The 24,730-nt window shown below is 39.6% G+C and overlaps 2 protein-coding genes across 3 annotated transcripts in view; one reads left to right on the top strand and one right to left on the bottom strand.

Moving 5' to 3' along the window:
* ANO3 (anoctamin 3) overlaps positions 1–24,730 on the top strand; it is a 219,201-nt gene that overhangs the window by 174,894 nt on the left and 19,577 nt on the right. For both annotated transcript variants that reach the window (XM_075094950.1, XM_075094951.1), the window contains exons 13-16: positions 2,870–2,966; positions 8,179–8,239; positions 23,505–23,587; positions 24,534–24,674. In XM_075094950.1, the coding sequence (XP_074951051.1) occupies positions 2,870–2,966; positions 8,179–8,239; positions 23,505–23,587; positions 24,534–24,674 (382 nt within the window). The remainder of the gene's footprint in view (positions 1–2,869; positions 2,967–8,178; positions 8,240–23,504; positions 23,588–24,533; positions 24,675–24,730) is intronic.
* MUC15 (mucin 15, cell surface associated) lies at positions 9,070–18,530 on the bottom strand. The gene is made up of 4 exons (XM_075094952.1): positions 18,103–18,530; positions 13,102–13,838; positions 12,084–12,239; positions 9,070–11,203 (listed from the first exon to the last, which is right to left on the bottom strand). Exons 2-4 carry the CDS (start codon positions 13,802–13,804, stop codon positions 11,043–11,045), a joined length of 1,020 nt encoding a protein of 339 aa, XP_074951053.1. The 5' UTR covers positions 13,805–13,838; positions 18,103–18,530; the 3' UTR covers positions 9,070–11,042.

The following is a 24,730-nucleotide window of genomic DNA, read 5'->3' as shown; positions in this document are numbered from 1 at the left end:
ATCATCGAGTCCAACCGCTAACCCATCACTGCCAAGTCCACCACTAAACCGTATCCTCAAGCACCACGCCTACCCTTCTTTTAAATACCTCCAGGGATGGAGACTCCACCACCTCCCTGGGCAGCCTGTGCCAATGCCTGACTAACCTTTCGATGAAGAAGTTTTTCCTAACAGCCAACCTAAATGGAACATATTTGCTCCCTTTTGGTGGTACCCTTCTTTCTTTCCCAGGGCGAGTGCCCCTCTCTCACTGCCTTTTGCCCCTTCTCATAAGCGCTCTCTCCTTTCCTCAGTTACAGTTTTAGGGAAACAATACACTTTCAGGTCTGATTGACTCATTCGATGATTCAAATGTATTGTACAGGGAGGAGGAGGGTGAAATAAGATGGGAAGACAAAAACCCTGCATGTACACCTGCATGCTATCAGGGACTAGACGCTATTTTAAGCAAATATGCATATATGTCCTCTGGCTGGAAACAGAAGTTTGTCTGTTCTATGTGGTTAGGGACATTTTTCTTTCCTATCACAAAACAAGTGCGTAAGATGGGCAGTGTTACTGAAAGCATGTTGGAACGGAGGATGTTCTTTTTCTTGCACGGGTTTGGAATAAAGCTTGTTAATACTGTGGTTGCCAGGAGCCAGCACTGAGGTCCCCCAGGGTACTGAGATTATAGCGTTGGCAGCTCGTTGCAGGATTCGGTTGTGAGATGAAGGTAACCAAGAGAAAAAATCAAGAGAATCTCTGTGGAAGAAACTCCGTAGTAGCTTCCAGAGTATTTGGGTTACGTTCATAGGGCTCAGACATGCGAAAACAAAAATGCAGAACATGACTTTGTATTTCTTATTCATACCCTTTTAAATATATTTTGATCCATTTGCCCTCCCTGAGCTAAAACTGGGGTAAGTGTGAAGTTGTCATATGGGAGGGCTTAGATAGTCCTTTAGAAGTTCCTTCATCTGGGTTCTGTTCTTTGAACAAATTATGTGCCATATCTGTTACCTTGAGTTGAGAACAACTCAAGTTAGATGATAAGCTTTTACATGCTGATTAGTCTATATGAAAATAAATCTGATGGTTTCAAACAGTTTTGTTTTGATGGATTTATACGTATCATTAATTATCACGGTTGTAAGTTGTCCCTTTGTTTTCAGTCAAACAGAAAGGCCAGGCATGAACACAACATAGTTTGAGGTGTCTGCACCACGTGCTGTAGTCAGATTTCAGATATATAAGTGAGGACAGTACAAAGAAGCTTATTTTACTCTGTTACACCAAAGATTTGAATTGCAGTAACAGTTAACACAGCACCTGTCACGAACACTTGTGTAACAAATGTTACTGCATTTGCAGAATAGTGCTAAAGCATGTCACCTATCACTGTCAGTATAATTTTGTGAAACTTCATATGTCATTAAAAACAAATCAAGATTTTAACTCAAGGTGTAGAATACAGAAAGTCTAACATTTATTATGGCAAATTTAAATTCAAAGCACAATACATGTTGGCCTTATACTTGACAACAGTTTGTATTATTGCCAAACCATTATAACATATTGTTGGAATGTGATTTTCTGTTCTTAATCGTTTGAATGAAAGTGCAAGCAAGAAAATTCTCTGATGTGACACACTCTAAGATTCCTGTTACTCTGCAACTCTGAAATGACTGGCTGTGCTCATTCTGGCTTAAGGGTTACTTAGGATAATTTCTTTATCGGGTCCACATCACGTTATAGGGTTTCAGTGAATTGGTGATTCAGATGTTTGTGAAGTATGACCAAAGATTACAAAAGTGACATCTGGGCAACCAGAATCTTTTATTTCTATTTACCCTTATGTCAGACAGGATGTAATAGGTGCACTCATTTGGAAATACTCATAATCTTCCACACAGCATCAGACCTGTAAATTCAGCTTTTATGAGATGAGTGAAAGCACAATGTTTATTGAAACAAATCAGGAGAGATTTCCTGGCATTTGTTTATACTGCTACTTTCCTGGTGTGTCATAGGATCGTTTCAGGCATGTCAGCATTGCTGAAGGTTAGGGAAACGCCATTGGTGAGGTTCTTTGGGAAGCTTACTCAACGCAGTTAAAATATGCCTTAAAGTTCATTTTTGCAATTCCGTTAATTCTGTTGTGCCTTTGTCAAGACGCTTAATGATGTACTACATTTTGAATATGAATGGTCCCAGCGAAGGCAGTGACTTCATCTTCCTGAATCTTAGGGTCTTCAACCAGTAGAACATGGTTTGAAGATATTTTTCCCCAAAGTTAGGATATTAAAGTGGTTTCTTATTAGCCCTATACGTAAGTTCTTCTGTAGGAGATAAAAATGCTAAGACTTAAAATACTATTGCGAGAAATCCCTGTCAGTGGGTTTTTACATGTGACCAACTGATCTAAGTGTGCATGCGGTCATCCTGCAGAACAGACCTTCAGCTGATGTAAACTGGGATAAATTGATTGAAATCACTGTAGTTACACCAGTGATGTCCATCCTCTTAATGTTTGGTATCTTCTACAATGCTTAGATAAAAATGCAGTAAATGGGTTGGCAGGTAGTGAACAATGTTTTGTTCTTCTGTTTGTGATATTTTTGAGAGAATAGGTAATTCACAACTGTAAGAAGTGTAGCATGATGCCCAGAAACATTGCATACAGCTTTAGGGCCCATAGTTTCAGGGTTACTGATTTGGGATTAGGCTTTTCATGCCAAACATGGACTTCTGATTTATTTTATCGAGCCAGTTTTGTGGTGTAGGCATACTGTTAACAAATAGAGACCACAAATGGCATAACCTCAGAAAAATCTCGCGAATGCTTAAAGCCTTTTTATAACCTTTATTTTGCTGTCTTGTACCCAAGCAAAGAGATCTGCGAGGCAAATGAAACCATCATGTGCCCTATGTGTGAGCGCAATTGCACTCTACAAAAACTTAATGAAAGCTGCATATACGCCAAGGTAATTATTGTCTTATTGCTATCAAGATAATTTTTGTGTGAGGATGCACTTTCACTGTGTAATGGCTGCCCTCGTTTCAGCAAAGACTCCTGCAAAACATGTTGTTTCTCTACAGAGGTTGTTTTTCAGCCTTTGTAATTCATGTTTCTAATAAGGGGATGCTCTGAAATGATCAAAGATCACTCTAAAACTTGTTTTACTTTCCGTGAGCATTTCCTTCCCAAATCAGTATTATTTTCAAACATTTAGAAAGTCCCCTGAGTAACGAAACTTTTCTTGGAAGGTTTTTCCTACTTTCCCATATAATTGACTTCTTACTGTGTTTCCCTTGCTTACTTTGTAATTGAATTTGTGCTCCTCCTGAAGGAATTCTGTAGCATAACGTGCCTGTGATGTGCTTTGCTCTGTCAAGCTAATGCAAAGATTTTACACAACTGAATATTTTGCTACAAGAAGCTATCCTTCAACTGAAATAATGACAAGTATTTCTGTATGCGTGCAGTGTTTTCGAGTGAGCAATGTATTTTGATGGTTGGTATGTTCATAATGCTGGAAAAGCAGCCTTGGCATTTTTCTTGGAATTCTTTAGCCTGTAACATAAGTCTGGCTCAGAAGCCTGTATTTATAAAACGTGACTGCGATTGTCTCTGGGCCATGGCTCTACAACAGCGCCACAGGAATGTGAAAGAGAAAATCAATTTTGTGTTAGATTTTGAAATTTGGTATAGATAGGACCAATGTTGACTAAACTTAACCTTTTTTGAGTAAAACTCAACATTTCAAATCTACCTGTGAAGGAAAAATTCTAAAAACGTTTGACATTTATAAAAATGGTTTATGTTTAGGTTTTACAAATTTAATTTTCTCTTTTGTAATGCCAAAATAAAAAAAAAAAAATTAAAAGTTGCTTTGCAACAAGAGCAATAAATGCTTTTGAAAGTGTCATACTTGCGGCAAAACTGGTTTCTGTTTTTAAATAATTGCTCTGACTTTACAGCAGAAAATGGCTCCATGGGATTTTTTCATGCCTTTATTTTACTGATTGCTTATGTTTTTAAAATCTGTACTAAAGATAAGAGCTTTCTTAGTTGAAATAACAACATGCGAACTCTACAACCCATCCCTGAAATGCCTCCTCTTTAGATGATGGCGAGTACCTCTTCAGCAGTCCACTGCAGTTTAACAGGAAATCAATACACGTAGCACGGCGGCATCCCTTCAACTTTAGGTCCTCTTATTTTAACGTCCCCAGTTAATAAGAATCAGGGTTTGTCTCTCATTTATATTTACACTGACATCCTTTGCTTAAATCATGCAAGTTTCACATTTGATGCCACATTGTGAATAATTCATTGCAGCAGAAAAAATGTGGCAGTCCATCCATACCTCCACGTATTTTTAAACCAGTCCCCTTGAAACAAAATGAGGTGGCAGCCAGGGAAGGCAAGCAGTAACCGCTCGCATTCCATCTTTGCAGGCACCCTTTTCTGATGTCTGCAAATATTATGGAAATTCATGTAAGCTCCCAACTGTTCCTGCCAATGCCTTTGCTCTAAAAAGCTGATCAACCTTGTATTGAAACACAGAAAACAACCAGAAATTGTCTCCTTTCAGGATTTTTCTGTTCTGGATCTTCCCCAAGTGGGGGAGAGAGAGAATTCTTTTTGGAAAGGAATAGGGTTACCATCTGGCTACTCAAACGGCAAAGAAAAAGGAAAAAAAAAAAAAAAAATAAACTCAATGAGACTTTTTATAACTCTGAGGTTATAACTGTAATACCTTCAGTCACCGTGTTGTCTCTCCAGAAGGGTTCACTTCAGCTTCGCTCGTTACCCTCTTGCTAGGAAACGCCTGTTTTCCGGCAGGGGTTGTTACCCTGCTGGGTGCCACCGCGCTGCTCGACTTGAGCAGCACATACCCAAAGATGTGTCAGCGCTGCCACCGGGTCTGCACCCAGATTAGTGAATGAAAACAATCTGTAATGTTAGAGAACTACAATCTGATTTCAAGTCAGATGTTCCTTTGTACTTTCTTGAAGCACTGTTAGTAATATAAGTAAGTGGAACTAACATAGTTAAAAATAAAGCATCAGATCTGCTCTCTGGGAGAAGAAAATGGCATTTCCTGCTTCCTTTCTGCTTTCTGAGCTGGAGCTTGTCAGCTTTTCCCTCTGGTTTTGTTGTTGTGGGAACATAACTTATTTTTCTGTCTCCCTTGCACACAGCCGAAGATCTGATAGGCAAGGCAAGCTCGTCCTGATTCATTCCGGGCACTGGCACCCTTACTCTTATTCATTCAAATAGCTCATTGTGTACGAGTACACAAACTGTGAGTTAATTTGGAAAAGGGAGTTCCTTTTAAGTGAAGTTTATCTCCCCAAACCTGCTTATGTCATGGGACCTGCCTCATTAATATAAGGACTTGTGCTCATATTTCACATTATTAAAACTGCTGTCAGGGTTTCTTTCATTAAATATCTGCGAAGTTTTCCTTTAGAGGAGCTCTTCAGACAGAACAAACTAATGCTGGAAAAATCATATACCTCAAATGGGTTTTTCTGCCAACTTTTTTTGAAAAAATGGAGACAAAATACAAAAGATGCCTTTTTCATTCTTGTTACTGCCCATTTCTTTCATCTCCTCCCTCTTTATTCCATTTCCATTTAAAAATGCCACACTGAAGCGAAGTTTGTAATTTAAGGGAAGGGCATGTAATACCCGAGTTGTATTTTGAATTGCCAAATGCCCAAGCTGTCATCCTTGTCCGCATTCAATGGACTCTTTGATCCGTGGGCGATTAGTGTGGTGTGCTAGGGCTCCCTGGGCTGGTTCTGCGCCCAGCACACCTTGTCCTCAGGCCCCGGGGCAGGGCGTGGACTCAGAGTGGATTTGAAGGGCCTGAAGTCTTGAATGATGATGACAACATCAGCCAGGTATGCTGAAGGACTAGCACTGAGTGCTACAGCATTTCACTTCTGCTCAGAGGCCTCTGGTCAGCTCGCAGTCTCAGACTGCGCATTTAGCCTTTCAGACAGTCAAGTCTTAATTCTGAGTGTGGCACTGAAAGACTTCAGCCCAAACACTTTTTATAAAGACAAAGCTAGATCGGGAGCCAGAGACATGTTTTCTACTTTTAGCAACATTAATTCTGCTGGGTTAGGTTAGGGTTGGTTGGTTGGTTCATTTTGTATTTCCTTGGAGAGATGCACTTTCTACTGACCAGAATATCCAAAATCACATCCTCACACAGATCTACATTCAAAACTGAAAGTGTTCATCAGGTTTATTGCACTGCTTTTGTTCACCTCTCACATTTTCAGTCTCATACCCATTATGTTTGTGTTCTCCTTTATGGAAGCAAAAGCAAAACGAAGTAAAAGATACATTAGTATGTACAATTGATCGCAACATATGATTCATGCAGGGAATACTGGATTTAGTGATATCTGATACCAAATAGTCAATTCCCATTTCAGAATCTTTAAAAAAAAAAAAAAAAAAAAGAAAGAAAAAAAAAAAAAACCAGAACTGGAATATAGATAAAATATATGTGTTTTTAATAAATTCTCACATTATAATAATTTTACTCAAAAAGAAATAGCATAGGGGCAGGCAACACTGCTTCTATTAACTTTTTCTGCTTTCCTGAGTGAGTTTTCTTAATTTGCGAGGCAGAAGCAATAATGCCAGCCTGCTCTAGAAGATTAAAAATCTGTCAGCAGGATGAGTTGTCCGTGTCACAGGCAGCTCTCGCGGGAGCAGGTTAGGTAACCCGCCCGAGGTGGGCTGTCAGCCCCAGCATCCTGGCACTCCCTGCGTACAGAACATTCCTGCTGGCCAGAGTCATTTCAGGTGTGAGAGGAGGTCACAGTACAGCGTTGGATAAAAGCTTAAATATTGATCCTTAAGTCAGCAACAGAATCAACACCAATGGAAGTAAAGCCTTTTCAAGAACATTATATTTCAAGATATTCCCTTCTTGTTTCAGAGTGGGAAATGGCCATGAATTTCCTGGATGGTTTAGGGCAATACGTATCAGAGCCATTTTCAGCACTTTCTCATTTCTTTTTCCTCTCTCTTCAGATCCTCTTTCTAACGTATGCCTGTTGATGATAAGTTGGTTTGCTCTATTATTGTATGATGATTTGTGCTTTTTTTCCAAATAGGAATTTTAAGCCTGTACTTTGCTTACTAATGCTCAGCAGCATCTTCAGCCACTTTTCATTAGAAGAAATGTAGGCCTGTTATCCCTGGATAAATGACATCGCTGTAAATTGGCAACCCTAAATCTATTGAAAGTACATTGATCTTAATTTCAGCTTCCTAAATACTGTTTCAGATTATGGCTTGAATATTAGAAATTCTGGATTTTTGTAAATTATGGTGTTTTCTTAGTAAGTGAGACATCAAATTCACCCACTCGGATGCTTCGACTGATTCAAAGGCATGCAAAAAAGGTTTATTACTTATATTATATTGGTAAGCCTTGTGCTTTGCTGCAGAATGTCTGTTCTGCCCCAAAAAATCTTATAACAAAGAGTAAGATAAGGGATAAATCCAACAAGAAGGAGAGCATTCATGAGGAGAAATTAAGTGCCCAATTCAGAATTACGTTTTTTGGGGGGTTGGTATTTATTTATTTAATTTAATTTAATTTATTTGATATTTGTTTGAGTTTAGGGGCATTAGCCTTTTAAGAAGGAGAATGTGTCAACAATTTGAGAGGCTCAGATGTCAGATAAAAAAGAACATATACTATTCTCACCTGCGGAAGATGTGCAAGATCGCTTGGGTGAAGAAGAAAATAGAATCAAAAGTGACATTAAGTAATGTACAGAGGAAGAAAAGTGAAAAGACAGAAGTTATTTAGGCTTATAAAAGCCTTTCAATAGAAAATGTTGAGGTTAAATTTGACCCAGCATATGAGAGCTCTGGAGGAATTTTTAGCCTGTCTGGACATGGACAGTGCAGCTCTTGGTGTCTGTGAAACAAATAGACTGGTGACAGATGACGTGACAGTCTGCAAAGCTAGAGTTTGAGTTATACTGAAAGAGAGAAAAGGACAAACCTTGGTGGAAGAAACATGCAAGTAGGACTTGTTATGCGAATGCTTAGCTTTAGTTACTGGCACCAGTCCTGTACTCTGGGATTCTTGGGGGCGAAAGATAAGGTGGCAATAGTATTTGTTCCTGATGTATGTATTTTCTATTCAGGTTACACATTTGTTTGATAACGGAGGGACTGTCTTCTTTGCGATTTTCATGGCAATTTGGGGTAAGTACATTTTCATTTGTTTTGTACTTTTAGTTCACCTGACCCTTTTATGTGATTACTGGGTAAAGGGAGATTAGAGCTCTTGATAAAATTTAAAGAAGGATTATGATTTTGTCACACAAACTTTTTTTTCCTGTTTTTATCAACTTCAGTTTCTGTGCTAGTGGTGGGTGAAATGAATACCTTTTGTCATTAATGTAATGACCGTCTTTAGCATCTTCATGTCCTTAAGCCTGAATTTTATGTCATGCAAGCAGCAGTCTTTTTAGAGGCAACCATGTAGGTTAACTTACTGATCTGCAGTCGATATAAAAATCACGTCTTGTAGAGAATTGTTATAGAATAAATGAGAATGTTTTTGTGGGAGCTAATTTGAGGGAAGTATAGGAAAGATCTGATGTTAAGTGCTTACAGGAATTTAACTATCTATATACAAATTCTCGGTCTGAATATCTCATTATGTTCACTCTGACGTCACACCCATCATGTCATGGGGCACAAAGCCAGGCAGGGTCACATCCACAGAGGCCTCTGTTGAACTGGAGTTACCTAGAACAGTCTTCCCTCTCGTTGAAGGTCAGTGTAATAATGCCATACAAGACAGGTAGTGGTTCCAGCATGAAATGCTTGATGGAATTAGCTTTCGCTGAAGCTAATTGTATTTTGCTGCTGGGAAGTGGGGAAGACAGGTATTAGGACAAGAGGTAATTAATTTTACCAATGTAAATGTTTTCTCTATGTAAACCCAACACTAGTTCACATACATATGACTGTCTAAATTCAAGCCAGAGTTTTACAATTTTAAATAGAGTCAAATGGCACACAACAGCTTTATTTACATAATATGTATGAATAAGCATTTAATGATTTTAACTTAAAGTGAAGGATGAACAAATATCACAAATTTTGGAGGCTGGCCTGGTAAAACAAAAAACAATATACTAACAGCAGCAAAACACAAACAAGGTACATAGACAACATAAGCACATGCACATACATACAGAAATCATAATTAGATTGTTAAAACTTAGCACAGTATAACTGAAGGGCACACTTTGCTTGCCTCAGTGATATTTCTTCATTGGCTCCTAATCTTGCTGTAATAACCTTGCAATTACTAATAATTAGTTTCATAAATTCCTAAAATCCATTGCACTTGGTTATATGGTTACCAGTGTAGCAGCGCTGGTGGTTTCTTAGCATCTCTTAATCTCTGAGTTCTCCTTAGAGAGAGCTCTTTCAGTTTTTAGCTGCGGCCAAGCTTCAGCGTAGGAAGGAATTTTGCTTATGTGAGACTGCTTTGCCATTAACAGGAAAGATGGCATAATATGCGCTAAGGAAGGTGACAGCCGAACGTTACATTTTTCTTAATTTCAAGCATCGGAGTGATACTCTTAACCTAATACGGGTGAATGTGTCTTAGATTTTCAGTCTGCTATCTAACACACTGGATACGGTGTTAGAAATCAGGTTCTGGTTCTGATGGGAAGGGTGACCCCTTCACCTGAAGCATCACCTGAAGGGTGCTGCTTCATGGCTGACCCCTGTAAGAATGGCAGCACTGCACATTTGCACTCAATTCTTTAATCTCTGAAGGAATTTTGAATGGAAATAATTTTGAAGTAACTTTGAAATAAATACCATTTTACTCAACTGCAGCGTGACTGCCATCTTTTCTGCCTCTGGTGTGTGCGTGCATGTATTTTACTCACATAGAGACTCATTGCAATATTCACAGCCAGTTAGTGACACAACTACATCGACATGATCCACAGTCCCCCCGCTAGATAAGGCATTTTAACAGAGTCATAGTAACAAGCATGTATCCCATGTGAGCAGTTATTTTCTCTGCACTTGATTTTGTTTATTCTGTGCCTTTACAGCTGTGTCTTTTTCATGTTCTTTCTTTCCATTTAAACATTTCTGATAATTGCAAACGGATAAACTATGCAATTGTTTGCATTGTACTGCCATAACTTTGCTCCTTAGCTGAACAAAACAGGAGCGTGCTCTTTGGCTGTCTAGAGACATGGCAGAGAGAATTTATTTCCTTTCATGTTAAGATAAATATTTCTTCCCTCTAACCTGTACCAAAACCTTTAACATAAGTTGTACAGATCTGGCCTGCAATGCAAACAACAGATCAGTTTGACAGAGGAATAGAAGGTTGTTTTCTTTTTTTCCCTTCGTTAGTGATTTTAACTCTGTGTCATCATAGTCAAAGCTTAAATGTAGTCTATGTTACTCAGCAGTTCCATTCTCCCCAGCAAACTTCAACCTCTGAGTAATCCAAGTAAATTTAATTCTTTTTGTCATGTTCACTGAGGAAAGTACAAACGTAGAGTGGGGAAAATAATGTCCCGAGTCATTTATCAGATCAGAATTATATTTGGCCAGAAGAGTTTCACCTCAAGGTAGTTAAACTTCAGACTTTTTTGTATTGATGCGAACATATCATTGCAACCCTGGTCAAATTTTGCCCTGTTATAATGTCTGCATTCTTGACCAAAGTTACACAAGGCAGAACTTTCCCTGGGTGCTATTTGTTTATAATATTCCTAAGAAAGCAAGTGTGTAGTATTTTTCCAGGAAAACTGTAAGTTGATAATTGAATTGGAAAGCAGAAGAGTGATGCTCTGCTACTGGGCCCTGCCTGTTGCGTATCAATGTACCTTGTGAATTTTCCCCTTGCTTTCCAGAACACTGTTTGCATGGTAGTGGCTGTAAGATAACAGCTGCCAGGTCATTTTGGGAGAAATGAAACCACATAGATAAGAGGTGAGAATACAATCGGAAGCAAACATTACGGTGAAGGGTGGGATGGTGCCATGTCAGCCATGGGAATGCCATCGGATGGGCACGCTGAGTTGTCTGTCTCTGGTTTGTCTCCTGTGATGGTTTTGTCATCTGACAGATATCCAAAACTCGTATCATATGGTCCAAGTGAGTTGTCTAAGTGGAGAACTGAAAGGATAATGTAATTATTTTTTATATATTATTTAAAAGAATCTTATCCCCATATGCTGGGTACCTCACAGTTTAGTTCAGCAGTTTGTCACAGCTAAATCCAGTTAAACTCTTCCTTAGATATGGGGGAGCAAAAGGTGAAGGCCTTGATTCACGATCTTCTGAGGATAACAAATGTCCTCCCGGTAATGCCTGTTCAGGACTACATGGGTGGTCGACTTTCAAAGCTAGTTCCTAATCTGATGGTCTGGCAGCTTTCAGCTCTCGCATTTAAGCCAGAAAAGGCGTATTGCCAGAGTTTTATTTTGATTTGATTTTATTTGAGGAAAAAAGTGTGTTTAGCCTCTCAGTGTTCATTTAAATATTTAAAAATGAAGTCCAGAAGCCTGACACAAATGTTTGGAGACTGTGTGATTACACTTTAATAAAAGTTTATACATATTCATGGAGAAGACAAAAGCAATCTTCTTTTTAAACCTCTTAAAAATATTTTTACTCCTAAAAAAAGATATAGCTTCATCTCTCGTTCTGTAATTGAAGGTGGATGAGTACAGAGTCTGGCCTTTTTCAGTTAATGAAAGTTTGGGAGAGTTTTTGAGCTATAGTGTTGAACTCACCCACAGTTCTTTGAACATGTTCACTCATACTAGATATGATATTTCCTGATACTTCAAAGGTTAAAAAATAACTTGTAAGGAGGACACATAGAGTTAAGGGGAGTATTGGCTAAGCTAATATTGAAGTACTGTCAGCTGAAAACTAGTTTGACTGGAGTCGATTATATAATTCCTAATAGTTCAATAAGACCAGACTATTTAAATGGCTCTGGGCAGAAATAAAACATGTTCTTATGCAAAACATTTGTGCTGTTCCTTACCAGGGTCATTCCTTGTATCGTCATAAAGCCGTCTGTGGGAAAACAACTCAGACCTTTTCTTACTACATATCAAATATCCAATCAGGCCAATTAATATAGCTCCCAAAGTGGCTCCTACAGTGACACCAAATATTACTCCTCCTTTGGATGTTTTCTCTAGAAAAGAAAGAAAGAAGAGACAGTTGGATGAGAATTATAAATCTTTAAGATCAGATACTTCACTCTTGCTTTATAGCAGTCAAGGGCTCTGGGGAGTTGAGACTTTTCACCGAGGATCTGAAACACTCTGCAGACTGTTTTTCTTGGAACTGAACTTGCCCTCCCACCCCCTTTCCTTTTCAGTCACGTTAGCTAAAAATCGGGTACACTGTAATTATCAGAACTGTGATGGGAAACGTGAAAGTCTGATGCTCCTTCAGTTTTTAGTACAAGGTGTACTCTACTGGATATGATAGATAAGCCCTTCAGTCCTGTGTTAAAAGCTTGAAAGCTAATTAATGGCAAAAAAAATTACCGTGTCTTCTAATCTTTCCTTTTCTTTTCCTGAACACCTGATTCAGAGCAGCAGAATAGAAAAGTGCGGTGACAGTTTTATGCTCCATTGTTTTCCCACGCATATTCAACTTGGTAATTAAATGCACAACTAGTAATTCCTTTGGAAGTATTTATAAGAAGCCATCTTTGGTCACAAAAGTTTCTGAACTTATGTAAGTTGCATGTTACACTTTTTAAATGTTATTTCTACACATCTGCTTTAGAAGTCTGCTCCAGTGTGAATGGGCAGTACCTGTCATTAGGTTCCCCCACTCTTGGAAGTGTTAAACAAACAAGTAAACAGCAAATAATTTAAAAAAAAAATTTGGGGGGTGTGTGGGGTGTGTGTGAGTTTTAGGTTTAGTCTGTACTAGGACACCTATTAATTCACACATTTTGTGAAGCGTCCTGTTCAGAGGAAAAAAATGTTCAATTTCAGCATTATCATTTTACTAATCCAGCTGGACTTTGGTTAGATACTTACCTTCACTGGCATCTTTTGAATTAGGAGATGCAGTAGAAGGGTTGCTAGAATTATGATTCTGGTCTGTGCTCTGCTGAGTGGGGTAGATGTTTGGCGTAGGACTGTCCTGCTTCACCATGGGTGATGTCAGAGTGATACCGGTGGGGAACGACGAGACGGGGTTGATTGAAGAGTTGCCGCTGGGGAGCATTGCGGCCAAAGGGGTACTATAGGTGACTGTGGAGTTACTTGGCGTCGCTGTGGAGGTAGAAGTAGCTGCAGCACTTTTGGTCACTCCAGAAAAGTCACCCATTGTTGTAAATGTTGCTAAAGACATTGGGATTCTGTTGAAGTTTGTGGCAGAGTTATTTATTCCACCTGTTGATACCATAGTGACATTTGAAGACAAAGTGGGGCCGTCAGTGGACCTTGGGGGTGTGCTCGGTGTGCTCTTTGGCTGACTGCTCGTCTCTGTTCCTTTCGTTACATTTTTTTTGGCGTTGGAAGTTGTTGGTGCAGCATGGCTGGCGATAGAAGGATTTGTGGCAGTAGCCATAGACAGAAATAATCCGTGTGTAATTGGTTGTGCAGTAGACTGATTTTTATCTCTAATTGAGCTATTTCTGTCATTTGTTCCATTTACTTCTATGCCCTCAGCGCTGCTTTTGTTCCATTGCAGTCTTACAAGCAGAAAAATGAAAATCATTCCGCAGGAGAGTCGCATGGTGTTGACTTCAAATTTTGTTTCGTTAGAGAACCTGCAAGAAATTCACTAGACTATTATTTCATTTTGCAAAACAAAGCTACTCAGTTAAGACCTCAATAAGCTGGTAAAAAAAAAGTTGGTGTTTTACTATAGAAGTCTCAGCAGTTTACCACATGCTGATGCTGAAAACTTTACATTCCTGAGTGCTAATGACTTAAAGAATGACCTAATACAGTACTGATGATCAACAAAAGGTTTTTGCACAAGAAAATTCCATGTTTCTATAAACAGGCCTCTACTCAGAGGGGAATAATTCAAAGCCACTTTGCTATAGAATGAGGTAATGGTACATACTTGGATAGCACGCTCGAAGCAATGTTTCTGGGCAGGCAGCAACTCCAAGAGCACGCTACAGAGCTATGCTCCATTGCGAAGAGATAGAATTGTTATGATTAGCCCTGAAAGTTGATGGATAATGTTTTGTGACCCTGAGCAATGAGTGTCATAGGAATGCTGCCAGGAGCAAATTGGAAACTAAATCAGTCTAGGGATTATGGATGATGCTGAATTTGTGTGGGAACTTTTTCTCCTACAAGACACTGGAAGCTGTATATTATGCACTAATTTCTCAAATGTTAGAATGAGAAGGATGAGAAAAACTCATCTGGAAGTCACTCGATTATAGCAGGTACGCTGTTCAGTATACGCGTTGGGTTTTGACGGGGGGATGTTTTTCTAAGTATGAGACAGGTTGAGATCATGCAGTTTTTAGCACCTGCGCATCACCTCTCATATGACAGCACACTAAAAAGTATCGGTAAGTTACATCTTCAGCATCCTTAACTAACTAGGTGTCCGTGTATGCGGGTACTTTACCGTCTGAAGAAAGGAGATGTACAACTGAAAGAAGGAACTATTTCTTTCATCTTCAGCCTCCCCCCCTCCTACTGTCTTGTGCTTTTTCCTATGGGTGGGCTTTCTGGGGGTTGTTTCTGGTTTGGTTTGTTTCTTTTGTTATTTTTTTGCCATTGAATTGTGCATTTTCCCCAGGTTAGCTTCTTTGTATGTAACACCGTCAGAGCAATGGGAGGTGCATGTACAGTAACAGTAGATAGCAGTCAGCTATGGGTAATATTATTGGGTAGATGATAATTAAATATCATGCCATTTTATCTCATTTTGGCTTTATTCTTATTTCTTGTGTGGTCTGTTCTTGCATGTTTTCTGTTTTCAGTGGTTAGAAGGTGGTACCATTACTTGAAACTCATGTGTATTTATAAACTGCCATTTAACGTGCTTATTAACATATGCATATGTTCCACTTCTCCACAGGGCTTTTTTTCCAAGTTAAAGCCAGTTATATGGCAGGAAGGACCTGTGCTCGCAAAACATCTGTAACTGATTTAGCAAAAAATAAAAGAGAAACCTTCTGCTTGAGGATCAGTCAAACCAAGGATAACTGCACTCACCCCATACGAGCATGCCAAAGGCAACCCCTTTGTAGTTCAAGGATCAGCTCCAATTACATTTAAAATGTGAATTACAGGCCTTCAGATGACTATGAATTGCTGTGCAACCTGAATATTAGATTTTGATTTGGTAGGACTAATAATAGCTGCAAAACAGTGAAGAAAAGAACCTTGTACTTTACAAAGCTTTCAAACACATTGTTTGATTTTTAACAGTATTATTGTTTTAATTCAGTGGCATGGTCTTTCCTTCCTTGTATTGATAGTCATGTTAGTGAACAAAGTGGATTTAGTCATACTGCTCATTATCCCTTCGCTGTAACTATGTAGGGAAATTACGCTCAGTTCCCTTTAACTGTAATTTTCATTTGCAGTGCAGTGTGCAAAGCAGTCACTAACCTTGCTGCACAAGTGCTGTCATTTTTTCTACACTGGCTTACTTTTGTAATCTTCTTCATGGGGGACCGTAGAGAAGAAACCTCCTTGCTTTGAAGGTTGTGTACTGCAGTTCTCAGGCTGGGATGAACTGCTTTCTGGAAACCCTTTTGTGTGTAATAATTAACTCGTCTTCTTCTAGTGCAACATTGTGTTCATACAGTTTAGAAAAACACTGAAGGTCTTCAATGATACTCGTTGCCTTTAGAGCTTAATATGCAAATAGTGCCATTGCAGTAAAACAGAGGTGCTGTAGATTAGCCAGCACTTGCAGAGGAGCCCAAACCTTAAATTAGCTGGTCAAACAAGTGCTTAAGGAAGCTATGAACATATTATTAATGAAAAGGAAAAAAAAGGTCTTGCTTTTTGATTCACTGGTGTTCGTGTTACTCAGTACCAGCTCGGTGGAAGTCAGTGCAGTAGGCATAGCCTGAAGTGAGTAGAAGCAACATCGCTATGGAGTTGGGCTGCAGCTCAGTCCCCTAGATTAGCTCTACCTTTTTTTTTAGCACGAAGAATCAGTTTTTTACATAGGGTGGTCACCACACTGATTTTTCAGTGGATTTTGCACTCTGCATTTGTTTCTGTGCTGCTAGAGTCAAGTTTTGTCTGCGACCTATGACAGCTGGGTTGAAAACTCCAAAAAGGGGAAGGCTAAAATTTCTCCTCCAGTGTGTGGCCTTATGAGGAGACATATAGTGCCCCCATTCGAGGAATTCACCAAAATGTGAATGCAATTTCCCATAAAAATGGTCCTCCGGTGTGAACCTGAGTATACACTTATTGTATCTATACTGGAAAACGTGTAGCCCAGTTGCAAGAGATGTGTAGAGGTGCTGGGGACTCGATAGCTGCTCTTCACACATTCCTGGAGGGGTTTACTCTGAACTTGCCACAATCTCTCCTCTCTGGGCCACCTGTTAAGAGCTTGTTAGGCTACTGTTAGCCTGTTAGGCTACTCCTGGAGCACACCGCTTAGCTTATTGACAGGAGTGCCCCAGGGTGTAAGCCAGAGGGCAACAAGTGGAGATGATCAGGAGACTTTAAAAGCACACTCTTGATGTGGATTAAAGTACTAATGTCGGCATGGCCGTGATGAGGCGGCTGTGGGTCTGTATCATGCAGCCTTCTCTATTTTAATAGAAGTAAATTGAAAAAAAGGCTACAAAAATCCTCGTCATTCTGTTATTAATAAAGGTTAAAGTTGTTTTACAGCAGAAAGCATTCAGTGTGAAGCTAGTAGCGTACATACACGTACATCTTCACGCCTAACTCTGGGGGAAGCCCTGGTCCCATTCAAGTCAACCTCCCCTGAGTCTGTGGACTTCACCATGAAGGCTGCATTGACATTGCATTTAGCTTCGTGTTTTACTCAAACTGCTCAGGTTTGTGCTGAATAATTCTGTAACACAGAGAAACAAATGTCCTAATAAAGTCTTATATGGCGATTTTCACATAAATGTATATCCAGGGGTAAATTATTTAAAAATGGATTTTTGGCATGATAAAATAATTGCAACATGTATTTCCTGAACACAACCCAGCACCTGCCATTGATAGGTGTGATGTCTGCAAAACCTCCGCAACTGTCAAGAAAATGATCATTTACAGCTGATTCTTATGGGTAGATGATATGATCTTCAGAACTATAAATTCAAAGGACATTCTTCTGCATGTCAATAAATTGAACCTTGCACCGTTCCCCTGCCTTACAGTAGTGATTAGAAAGCACTTCAATTTATGTAGTAAACAGTGTCATGATGAGCAAATTATTAATGGCACTTCTTTGTTTTTTGTGGTCTGGAGTAACATGTTCATATTTGCAGAGCTTTCATACTGACTGTGCTTTTTAAGCCTCATAAAGCAGATTATTTTTACCTTTACATCAGTGATCCAAAAATAGACAGAAGAAATACAAAGCGAGATATAGAGAGTTTATCTTCTAGAATTCAGAAAGAAATAATAGCAAATGATGGTCCCAGAAACATATTGGATTTTTGCTCCTGTGGCTCTTTGCTCTAAAATTCAAATTGCTCTCCAAGGAAGAGATACTTCTAAATTTAATGAATATTAAATTTTCAAGCTTAACTGTATTTTATTACTTTGTACTGAGAAAATAATTTGTAGGTTTTAAGTGAATTATAAATAATAAGCATAAATAACCAATAAAAAAAAGCATGAATTTGAGTGAAATACTGCCGTTGTTTATGGTTGCCACTTCTCTGCTTTAATATTTGAATCACAAAAAGGGGCGGGGAGGGGGGGGGGAGGTGTTCAGTTATTTTCTCAGAAATACTCTCTAAGTAGAATTTGGCTACAACAGCCCCGCTTGCCTTCCCGAGCACTGCATAAAACAGCGCTGCAATTATTAATCAGATCCACTAGTAAGCATTTAAAATGCCTCAGACTTACCTTTGAGCTCTACAAAATACGCAAGACCCTGTTGAAATAGTGCTCTGGCCCGGAGTGCGGTTAGTCTGGCGGGAAGAGGGGAGCGCAGGCACGGGAGATGTGGCGGCCGGGAACGTGCCCGTGCAGGCGAGGCGAGGTGGGGCAGCCCTCGCTGGGCGCAGCGGCGCGCTGGGAACCAGCCCCTCCGACTGCGCCGCTGTCGTGACCGGGCGCTGTCATTGCAGAGTCCACTGGAATTGCAGCATTTATGGTGAAGTGGGTAGGCAGTGCTGATTGCCTAATCCGTTGAAAGTCTTTGAACTGGTGTTTCAGAAAGGTGACTGTTTTCTCTAAACTATAGAAACTATTGTTCCGTGTACTATGCAACTAGTAATTTAACAAAAGATAGCTTTTTATTATCTCAGCGTTCCCTACGGTACACTTTGTGAGATGAAAACTGGAAAAGTTGTGTCTTCTGCAAAACAAAGCAGCAAAATGAGTTCTGTTAAGAGAAACGTGTTCCTAGAAATGGGCCTGATCCGGTCTCCAAATATGTTCACAGTTGCAGTAATTTAAGATAACGATCTAAATCCAAACTCTCTGAATTTATCAGTTGTCATTAATTTTTACTCTTTACTTTTTATAACCGGCTTGGGATCTGAATGTTACTGAATCTTTCTCCTCACTTTAGGTTTTATATAAACAATACTGGATTAAAGAAAGAATGAGGAAGTCGGGCATATCGTACGTAACTTTTAATATGCTGACATAGTCAACCTGTGATACTTTTTTTTCTTATTATTTTCTTTATGTATGTTTATTCTAGGCTGGTATGTGGTGAAGAGTGACTCAGAAATGTTTTAGCACTGTGTGACCGTTTGAGTGGAATGCTATGATGGTGTTATCTGTTTCCACTTTAAATTTTCAAGGAATCAAGTGCAAATACTATTTCATAGCTTATACTCCAGATAAGCGTTGAGGATATGGCATATACAGGAGGTGTTTATGTGGGGGCAACTAGTGGTGTTTTCTTGAAAATCCTGCAGTGGACAAGTGGAAGGTTTTCTGTGAAAGGGATCAAGTTCTACCGGCTCTGATGTCCCTTTTGGGGAAGCACGTCATTTGTGTGGCGTGAGGTGGGGCGGTCGGTGAGGGGAGGGAGGACAGAGTGATGCTGTGGCTTTGGTTTGCCTTGGAATCTAGCGTTCTCTGCAGTGTGTATCAACAAGCTTCCCGCTCATATTTATTGCTGTGCCTGGGTGGACATGCCCCTAACAGACTGACCACGAGATCTGAAAAGAAGCATCGCAAATCTGTGTCCAAATTTGGGTCTTATGCAGTATTAGCCAAATGACAAGTGATACACTAGGGTCAACAGTATGCTTCACGCCAGCATGCGCGCATTATGGTGCTGAGAAGCCTTTCTGATAGTTTTTTTAAAAAGAAAGGTTATTTGAATAGATATAGAATATTTGAAAACAGCAAGACCTTAAATATGTAAGCTGTGATTCTGTTAATGTGTATCTATTACAGTGGTATGAAAGTCATGCCACTCGAGTGCTGCCCTTGGCCTCACCATGGGGCTTGGGAAGGTGCATGCTCGCTCTCTTATTTATTAGCAGTTTCATTCATCTGTTAGGAAAAGTAAGAGCTGTTCACCTGAGTGCCTCAACACCTAATGGAAGATGCTCTGTGACTCGGTTCTTAGCGAAGCGCACCTGCAGCGTGGTGCCAGGATGCTGGCGCTGGGCGCTGGCCCGCTGTTCCTGGGAAGCAAAGCCCCCAGGGGTAAGCCCGAGTGTGAACAGATTCAGAGCTGTGGCCGTATGGAGGCAAGGTGGTTCAGGGTACTCCAGGAGTGGGAGAGGAAACCAAGCTGTCATTCAGCTACAGCCTGTATTTAGGAAGCAGCAGTTTCAGTTCTGAAGAGTGTGTCTCAGTAGTAGCTGTGGTACCAAATCTGTAGGACCGTGTTTATTGCATAGCTGTGCTGTAAATGAGTTCTACTGAATAAAACTGAAGGAGTGATTGAGCAGCGTATTCAGAAGGGGCCTGGCTGGCCACGGCCAAATTCTGCAGAGAGGCAGTGCAGGCAGTCCCCTAGCTCCTTACTGAAAATCCTCTTTGCAATATTTTTGTAGGGAAATAAACACACAATTCATTTTGTCACAGTGACTCATAAAACATTCAGAAGAGATGTGCTCACATAATAGTCTTGGTTTCTCTGGGGTCTGGGTTTTGTTTGGATTTCTTTATTGGTCTGCTCTCACCTTCCCTTCCATACCATTTAACAGCAGCCATTCGTCATTTCTTCTTCTTGACAATGTCAAACTTTTGTTATACTCATGATTGTATCAACACACCACCAGTCTTTCCTGTCTGTCTTGACCATCAAATATCACCCTACTCATCTTCTGAAAGGTTAAGAACTGTGTGAAGTACACGCCTAGAGATTTTAGTTCTCCACCAGTATGGGTACGGGCAGTGCAAGGGCAGTAAACGTAAGGTAACTGGAATAAGAATTGAAAGAAACTTCTGGAAGCGTGCTATGGGCAGAACTGCAAACTGTATTGCAGAGCACTGAATAACAAATCCCTAAATGAGTGGGTCTGTACCAAAATGCTGGACCAAAAGAGGAAGTACACCATTTATTATGGGGCTTAAAATTCAAGATGACAATTTGAGCTATAAAATGGAAAGCTACATGCTCCGGAAAAAGCAAGGGGATGCAACAGAATGTTTTCTGTAGGAAACCAGAGGCGTGTGTGTGACCCTCTCAACTGTAAATTATCCAGAACTCTTGAACAGCAGAATTAGGCACAAAGAAACTCTGCCTGATCAAAGCAATGTTACAACATGAATGTTCTCATCTCGATGTTCAAATGGTTAGATTAGTCATCTATTGTATGTCTTGTTTTTCTACAGAATTAATTGATAAAAGTCAAGGCTTAGCATTTTCAGAGCTGGGAGATGAGTCAGTAAGAAGTGCCTAGCACCTGGGACTGGAGGGGCACGCTTGCATGGAGAGCAACTGGAGACGGGTGGCATTAGCATTGCTATAGACTAAAACAAAGGCAAGCCAGGAAGGTTCCGGGCTTTTTGTAGGATGAATACTTGAATTTCAAAACCCTGATTTTTTTTTCACTGTCATTTAGACTAGAAATTTAGACCACAAGAGAAGTTTTGCGAATCCTTTTTTTCCCAATGTGCTTTTTTTTAATATCCTTACAGCTTTTGTCACTATTTTCTCAGTAGCCTTATAACACAGTAAAATTACCATGAATTCTATTGTACTGTGTGAAAGAGAGTATTGCAGCATTTTTTAAGAGCTCGGGTGAGTCTGGAAAAGGTGCTTTAATCAGCGGGTATCGTTAGCGATGGGGCCTCATCTGCTTCACCTAGATGGATGATTTTTCTTGATCATTGCGTTATCAAAATGCTTCCTGTATATAAGTAACATTTATTATTATTACTCATATTATACCAGAGCCTATTATTCATCCTATACCAGAGCCTGAAAACTCTTAAGTTAGAGACAGAACTTGATTTCAAGAATAAGCAAGTTATCCCAAATCTTAGGGGACAGACAGAATAAAATAAATAGCGTTATGAGATTAGTGTATATTCAACTGGGGACACCATTTGTCCACAGTCTAGTATTACTTCTCGACCACAGCTGCCGCATTTTATTTCCAAAACTTCAATGGATACTTATACAAGTTAAAATACTTCCCAGTCCAAAGAAGTTGCAAGTACTTCAATAGTTCACCTCTCCTCATTCTTTTTGTCAGTGATGGCATGGGGAAAAGAAAAAAAAAAGCTACTAACTCAATTGCTTGGTTTCAGTTTCTCTGACTCAGATATTTTAAGTCCGTGGGATTTAAAATTCATTATTTTATTCCTGATAACTGGGCCACTTCTTTAATTTCTATTACCTTTGAGTGTAATGAAGTGAATTATTTCATTTATGCAATTGCAGACATACCACGTTTGGCACAGGGCTAGTGGATATCTCGGGTGGGCTTCCTACAGCAGCCTGGCACACAGAGGAACACCTGACACCCAGTTTGGCAGAAGGCGTTGTATTTCTCCTACCTCTTTGGTCACATAAGAAAAATGATGCCTGTTTTGCGCATAGCACGGGCGTACGTTGCTCCTGAGTCCCTGCATGTCGGGAAGGGATTTCTCGTGCAAGGCGGTGTCTTCCGTAACATTTCCAAGTCTCGCGCTGCACTGGTTGTGATAGCACTTCCAGTGACAGTGAGAAAAGGTGGTTTCACCCTCAGATTACTCAAGTGCAAACCCCACTGCTGCTTAAATAGGAAAGCTGTGTGCTGTTCTTGTTAGGAGCATCCAAAACGTAAATGAAATCTGTGGTGAAGAACACATCCTTGCTTGGAAGAATAAAAGAACATACTACCCAAAAATAATATTCAGGGGCAAGTTCCTTTCATTCAGCCATCTGTTATTTGTGGGTAGTGGTATGGTGAACTCCTGCGAACTTCCAGTTATTGTGCTTTAATATAGTATATGGATAAATCATACATATATATATGAAATGATGATAGCTGTGTGTGACATGTATGTATGTATAAACCCAATTAGATGTTAAACATGATACAGAACTATAGCAGAAGGTAGGAATGTGAGACCATCCTATTCAGTTTGAGTCAGAAATCCTCCTTCGGAACCGTCGGCTTGCCAGAGGAAGCAAATTTTCTCACTCCCTCTTTGAAATCACTGTTTTCTAGGGAGCAATTGGACAACGCCACCTTTTGTCAGGAATCCCACCAAAATGAAGTGTCTTACCCTCAGTGGCAAACTACAGTGTTTGGGAAACTTGGAGTTATAAAGTGGTTGTAATTATTTTTATAGGACCTACCAAAACCACTAAGGACCTGGAGAATCTAATTATGAGCTCACACGTAGATCAGAAATAATTGTTTAAAGAAATATTTTAGTAGTGAAGCTGCTCCAGTATAAAGCTGGTGTAGCTGGGAAAGAAGTGAGGTTGTCTTGATTAGAACTGAATAAAAGGAGGTCATAATTTAACTCTCCATTAATAGATACCATTGTGTATGCACATCCTTGTTTCTTCAAGGAAAGATTTTCAACCATATATGTTTTGCATAAAATTAAAAGCAAAATGACGATCTAAAAGTGTCTTGTATTGACAAGTACCTATCTCTGTACAGATATAGCAGGCAGCAGAAAAAGGATTCTTACATAAACATTGTAAAATAGTGTTCCAGTTTTGACCACGATTATCCTGAAGTTACGTAGAGTTTTCAGATTCTGTGCAGAAAACAGCCAGAAAGTGGCTAATGACAGTTATCACGTTACCTGTTGCTGATTTTCTCGAGATCTGCACGGCCTTTCTTCTTTCTTTTCCATAATTAAAATGCAGTTGATGATTTCCACAGCTACAGTCTTTCTGGAGTTTTGGAAAAGACGGAGAGCTGTATTAACCTATGACTGGGACCTCATAGACTGGGAAGATGAAGAGGTAAGACTAAACAGAAGTAAACCTGTAAATCTTGCTGTCACCGTGATTTAAGTGTAAATATCGATGCATGTTGTATGCCAGTGATCGGAATTTGTCATCCAGATTATATTTGTATTTATAACACCAGTTGCGGAATACGCGAGTATACTTGAGACTATACAAGGATACTTTGCCTTCTGCAACTAGCACTGGAATTCCAGATCTAATTTACATTTATTAAAAGTATCCTGTGAACAATGGAGTGGAAATACTGCCCGTACAGAGGACAGGAGCTACTACTGATGTCAGCACAGATGCCTTTCAGTTCTGTGGTTTCTTGTACTGGAAATTCCTAATTCTGCCTAAAATCGGGACCAAGACAAGCAAAGGGACAGAAACTAGATTTTATATCCTGCTGAGAGGCATAGCTTGTCCTTTAACATTCTGCTATCAGCATCAGCAGTAAGGAAATGTTTTTATTACTTTACTTCATAAATCACTAGTGAACATAGCTGTAATTTAACTATATTGGCAATTTAACTGCAGTCTAAGTCAACAGAGACTTTATCATTGCTTGTTTTATAGCTTTCCGTAGATGCGTAGATACAAGCTGGTGGCTGCTAAAAAATGGTTTCATATGACAAAAAGCACCATCATAACTGGCATTAACTTATAGTTTTCATATCAATTTCTGCAGAGAAACTAGTGCTTAAGCCAGTATTACGACCCATGAGCCTTTTAATGCCCTCCCATGGTGGGGAAGGCTCATGGTTTCTGTTCTTTGTTGGTCTCTGGCACTGTTTCCGAGGATTTTCAAAAGAGCCAATTATTTGGATATTTGAGTTGGAGCTCTATAAAAGAGAACTTTTATCAATATACATTTCCTACTTTATAGCACACGTGTCTGATTTTTGATACTTCAGTGAAATAAGTAGCACAACAAATGGAATCTACCCTGTCATTCCAGGAAGAGCTGCGCCCCCAGTTTGAAGCTAAATATTCCCAAGTGGAACGAGTAAATCCCATCACAGGAAAACCTGAACCTTTTCAGCCTTTCCCTGATAAGCTCAGCCGACTGATGGTGTCTGTCTCAGGAATATTCTTCATGGTAATGTTTAATAATATTGGAATTATTGTAGCCTTTAGTCTTATTCTGATAGAAGT

This window comes from Phalacrocorax aristotelis, chromosome 5, assembly GCF_949628215.1.
Source record: "Phalacrocorax aristotelis chromosome 5, bGulAri2.1, whole genome shotgun sequence".
Classification (NCBI taxonomy): Eukaryota; Metazoa; Chordata; class Aves; order Suliformes; family Phalacrocoracidae; genus Phalacrocorax; species Phalacrocorax aristotelis.
This window is presented reverse-complemented; position numbering and strand designations above follow the sequence as displayed.

What these genes read in the sequence shown, in the direction of transcription:
- MUC15 (XM_075094952.1), bottom strand. Translation starts at nt 13,804, where the DNA reads ATGCGACTCTCCTGCGGAATGATTTTCATTTTTCTGCTTGTAAGACTG. An exon ending in TTCAAAAGATGCCAGTGAAG is followed by an intron (nt 12,240 to 13,101) that starts GTAAGTATCTAA and finishes TTTCTTTTCTAG; the next exon opens with AGAAAACATCCAAAGGAGGA. An exon ending in CGATACAAGGAATGACCCTG is followed by an intron (nt 11,204 to 12,083) that starts GTAAGGAACAGC and finishes TTATCCTTTCAG; the next exon opens with TTCTCCACTTAGACAACTCA.